Below are 5251 nucleotides of genomic sequence, written 5' to 3' on the forward strand. Positions count from 1 at the left end.
TACGTTTCCTGTAGTTCTTGACCAGGTTTGCACACACTGCAGCAGGGATTTTGGCCCACTCCTCCATACAGACCTTCTCCAGATCCTTCAGGTTTCGGGGCTGTCGCTGGGCAATACGGACTTTTGGCTCCCTCCAAAGATTTTCTATTGGGTTCAGGTCTGGAGACTGGCTAGGCCACTCCAGGACCTTGAGATGCTTCTTACGGACCACTCCTTAGTTGCCTGGCTGTGTGTTTCGGGTGCGTTGTCATGCTGGAAGACCAGCCACCACCCATCCTCAATGCTCTTACTGAGGGAAGGAGGTTGTTGGTCAAGATCTCGCGATACATGGCCCCATCCATCCTCTCCTCAATACGGTGCAGTCGTCCTGTCCCCTTTGCAGAAAAGCATCCCCAAAGAATGATGTTTCCACCTCCATGCTTCACGGTTGGGATGGTGTTCTTGGGGTTGTAATCATCCTTCTTCTTCCTCCAAACACGGCGAGTGGAGTTTAGACCAAAAAGCTCTATTTTTGTCTCATCAGACCAACATGACCTTCTCCATTCCTCCTCTGGATCATCCAGATGGTCATTGGCAAACTTCAGACGGGCCTGGACATGCGCTGGCTTGAGCAGGGGGACCTTGCGTGCGCTGCAGGATTTTAATCCATGACGGCGTAGTGTGTTACTAATGGTTTTCTTTGAGACTGTGGTCCAGCTCTCTTCAGGTCATTGACCAGGTCTGCCGTGTAGTTCTGGGCTGATCCCTCACATTCCTCATGATCATTGATGCCCCACGAGTGAGATCTTGCATGGAGCCCAGACCGAGGGTGATTGACCGTCATCTTGAACTTCTTCCATTTTCTAAATATTGTGCCAACAGTTGTTGCCTTCTCACCAAGCTGCTTGCCTATTGTCCTGTAGCCCATCCCAGCCTTGTACAGGTCTACAATTTATCCCTGATGTCCTTACACAGCTCTCTGGTCTTGGCCATTGTGGAGAGGTTGGAGTCTGTTTGATTGAGTGTGTGGACAGGTGTCTTTTATACAGGTAACGAGTTCAAACAGGTGCAGTTAATACAGGTAATGAGTGGAGAACAGGAGGGCTTCTTAAAGAAAAACTAACAGGTCTGTGAGAGCCGGAATTCTTACTGGTTGGTAGGTGATCAAATACTTATGTCATGCAATAAAATGCAAATTCATTACTTAAAAATCATACAATGTGATTTTCTGGATTTTTGTTTTAGATTCGTCTCTCACAGTTGAAGTGTACCTATGATAAAAATGACAGACCTCTACATGCTTTGTAAGTAGGAAAACCTGCAAAATCGGCAGTGTATCAAATACTTGTTCTCCCACTGTATGTATGTGGGGACAACGTCATCGATGCACTTATTAATGAAGCCGGCGACTGATGTGGTAAACTCCTCAACGCCATTGGAGGAATCCCGGAACATATTTCAGTCTGTGCTAGCGAAACAGTCCTGTAGCTTAGCGTCGCTTCATCGGACCACTTCTGTATTGAGTACTTCCTGTTAGAGTTTTTGCTTGTAAGCAGGAATCAGGAGGATAGAGTTATGGTCGTTTGCCAAATGGACGGGGAGAAGCTTTGTATGCGTCTCTGTGTGTGGAGTAAAGTTGATCTAGAGTTTATTTCCCTTAATTGCACAGGTGACATACTGGTAGAAATTAGGTCAGTCAAACGGCATTTGGTTTTCCTGCATTAAAATCCCCGGCCACTAGGAGCGGCCGCCTCGGGATGAGCATTTTCTTGTTTGATTATAGGTCTGTGAGAGCCGGAATTCTTACTGGTTGGTAGGTGATCAAATACTTATGTCATGCAATAAAATGCAAATTCATTACTTAAAAATCATACAATGTGATTTTCTGGATTTTTGTTTTAGATTCCGTCTCTCACAGTTGAAGTGTACCTATGATAAAAATGACAGACCTCTACATGCTTTGTAAGTAGGAAAACCTGCAAAATCGGCAGTGTATCAAATACTTGTTCTCCCCACTGTATGTATGTGGGGACAACGTCATCGATGCACTTATTAATGAAGCCGGCGACTGATGTGGTAAACTCCTCAACGCCATTGGAGGAATCCCGGAACATATTTCAGTCTGTGCTAGCGAAACAGTCCTGTAGCTTAGCGTCCGCTTCATCGGACCACTTCTGTATTGAGTACTTCCTGTTAGAGTTTTTGCTTGTAAGCAGGAATCAGGAGGATAGAGTTATGGTCCGTTTGCCAAATGGACGGGGGAGAGCTTTGTATGCGTCTCTGTGTGTGGAGTAAAGTTGATCTAGAGTTTATTTCCCTCTAATTGCACAGGTGACATACTGGTAGAAATTAGGTCAGTCAAACGGCATTTGGTTTTCCTGCATTAAAATCCCCGGCCACTAGGAGCGCCGCCTCGGGATGAGCATTTTCTTGTTTGCTTATGGCCGTATACACCTCGTTGAGTGTGGTGTTAGTGCTAGTATCGGTTTGTGCTTGTAAATATACAGCTACAAAAAAAACTGATGAAAACTCTCTTGGTAAATAATATGGTCTACAGCTTATCATAAGGTGTTTTAACTCAGGCGAGCAGAACCTTGAGACTTCCTGGGGGAAAAACGGAGGATGGATCAACAACATTGTAGTGACTCCACAATAATGACATAAATGACAGAGTGAAAAGAAAAATACAAATATACATAATAAAAAAGATTACAAAAACATGCATATGTATGCAACAAGGCACTAAAGTAATGCTGCAAAAAAACACAGCAAAATAATACCGTTACCGTATCTGCATCATGGTATGGGTATGCTTGACATCAGCAAAGACTGGGGAGGTTTTTCAGGATGAAAAGAAACAGGATGGGGCTACTGTAAGCACATGCAAAATCCTAGAGGAAAATCTGCTTCAGTCTGCTTTGCACCAGACACTGGAAGAGGAATTCACCTTTCAGCAGGACAATAACCTACAACACAAGGCCAAATCTACACTGTAGTTGCTTAGCAAGAAGACAGTGAATGTTCCTGAGGAGCCAAGTTAGAATTTTTGATTTAAATCTGCTTGAAAATCTATGGCAAGACTTGAAAATGGCTTTCTAGCCATGATCCCCAACACCTTGACAGAGCTTGAAGAATTTTGAAAAGAATAATGGGTGCAGACAATACGGGTGTGCAAAGCTCTTATGAGACTTACCCAAGAAGACTCACAGCTGTGAGTCAAGAAGACTCATCGCTGCCAAAGGTATTTGAAACATGCATTGCCTAACATGTAGTGGGTGAATACCTATCAAGGTATATTAGTGTTTTATGTTTCATTAATCTTAAATTTGTTTTAGAATTTTTCTTCCACTTTTTAAAATGTTTTGTGTAGATTGAGAAAAAATGACAATGAAATCAATTTTAATCCCAAGGGGGTTGTAGACTTTATATAGGCACTGTACTCTCACCTGAGTGTAGTGTTGTGTAACTACCCTGATGACATAGAGTCGGACATATAAGTACTATTGTAGGTACACAATAGAGAGTAGTGTACATACCCTGATGATATAGACCCGGACTAGGACGTTGATTGGGTCATTAGTTGGAATGTTCTGGAACATGCCCATGTTGGAGTCAAAGCCCATCTCCCTCTGCATCTCATCTGACACCGGTACTTTGTACATGCACAGAGAACCCTGGAATATACACAGACATGCACAGAGAACCCTGGAATATACACAGACATGCACAATTGTGGTGATATTTAACACAATAACGGACTCAATCCTGTTCCTTTCTAGCCTGGACCCAGATATGTTTATGCTGTATAGACATCATCGTTGAACAAGAACTATAGGAGTTGGCTATACAGTATATGATATATTCTACAGTCTATGTACAGCACAAGAAGACCTGGGACTGTGCTAGTTCCAGCTCTTTTCCATCGCAGACCAAAAATAAGTTACAAAGAAGGGAATGCCCTTCTGTGCGAAAGGGGTTTTACTTTGAATTTGCCAATAATCCTGTCTTCATCCGCCATGTTCTGGTCGTCGTCGTCTCCGGCCTTCCCTCTGAACAGGTTGAAGGTGTGAAGCCAGTCTTCAAAGTGATCAAACTCATTCTCCAGCTCCTTCGGGTACACCTAATGAGGAAATACAAAAAGTACTCTATACATTAAAAACATCATTTCAACAAAAAAAAACATATTTAAACATATCAACAACAAAGAAAGAGTATACGGTATTTGACCCAAAACTGCCCAGAGACTTCAACCCATTGCCCAGACTTGTTTAAGCTTTGAAACAGGTTCCAGTAGGTAAAACTGGGATAAAGTGTTTGAAATGACAATTCTGGTTGTAATAACATAATATCAACCAGTTTTGCTCACTGGGGCTCACTGTTGAGTAACCACATACCTGTAGCTCATCAATGTTGTGCTTTTTCTTCTCTGGCATGTCTCCAGGCCCAGCCCTCTTCTTCTCCTTCTTTCCCTTGCCTCTCTTTCCTTTGACAAGAGAGTCATCAGGTTTGATCTCTGAGAATAGGTTAGGAGTGAGGGATGAGGGGGGTGAGGGTGGGGGTGGAGAGGAGAGTTGGTGCACAGCAGGGCACTCAAGACATGAATTCAACATGCAAGTTGGCAAACCAAAGTATTTTGGCCTATGTATACACAATATGAACAGTATATACAGTGAATGCCAGTGCAACAGTCAGAATAGCTAAGACAACATTTACCCAATAGGAATAGGTCATTAGCCTAGCTTAAGAGTATCAACTTTATCACTAAACGTAGGACCGAGAGACTGAAAAACAGCTTCTTTCTCAAGGCCATCAGACTGTTAAACAGCCATCACTAGCACATCAGGGGCGGCTGCCTATAGACATAGATTAGGAGTCACTGGCCACTTTAAGGAAATGAAACACTAGCCACTTTAATAATGTCTCCGTATCATGCACACAATCTCTGCATAATAGTGCATTTGAGATTCCAAAACATTTGTTCAAGTTAGTTTTATATAAATAGTTGATGTATCGTGTTATGTAAAAGTTATACATATCACTATATAAGCACTAGATGTGGTTTTGTTAGTCATGTTATTCTTAGTCAACGTTCATGGCAGGCCTATGGTAACATATAGCAGGAGAGCAGGAGGAGGTCATTATATGAGTTTTGAAGTGATGGAAATCATGCATTCATGTCTGTGTAAATGTATGCAGTGATGAACTACAACAGAGATGTCAGGGGTCATATGAAGGGTTAGTAGTACGGGTTGTCATGATTTGAAGAGGATAG

The 5251-nt window shown here is 42.6% G+C and overlaps 1 protein-coding gene across 1 annotated transcript in view; it reads right to left on the reverse strand.

The window, feature by feature from the left end:
- Positions 1-4492, reverse strand: part of LOC112068045 (otoferlin-like) — a gene marked incomplete at its 5' end in the record, with an annotated part of 14236 nt that extends 9744 nt beyond the window's left edge. Inside the window, 3 exons of the mRNA XM_024135040.2 lie at positions 3516-3653; positions 3962-4099; positions 4374-4492. Of these exons, the coding sequence (XP_023990808.1) occupies positions 3516-3653; positions 3962-4099; positions 4374-4492 (395 nt within the window). The remainder of the gene's footprint in view (positions 1-3515; positions 3654-3961; positions 4100-4373) is intronic.
- Positions 4493-5251: the final 759 nt, after the last annotated feature.

Source organism: Salvelinus sp. IW2-2015, unplaced genomic scaffold (assembly GCF_002910315.2).
Source record: "Salvelinus sp. IW2-2015 unplaced genomic scaffold, ASM291031v2 Un_scaffold37, whole genome shotgun sequence".
NCBI classification, from domain to species: Eukaryota; Metazoa; Chordata; class Actinopteri; order Salmoniformes; family Salmonidae; genus Salvelinus; species Salvelinus sp. IW2-2015.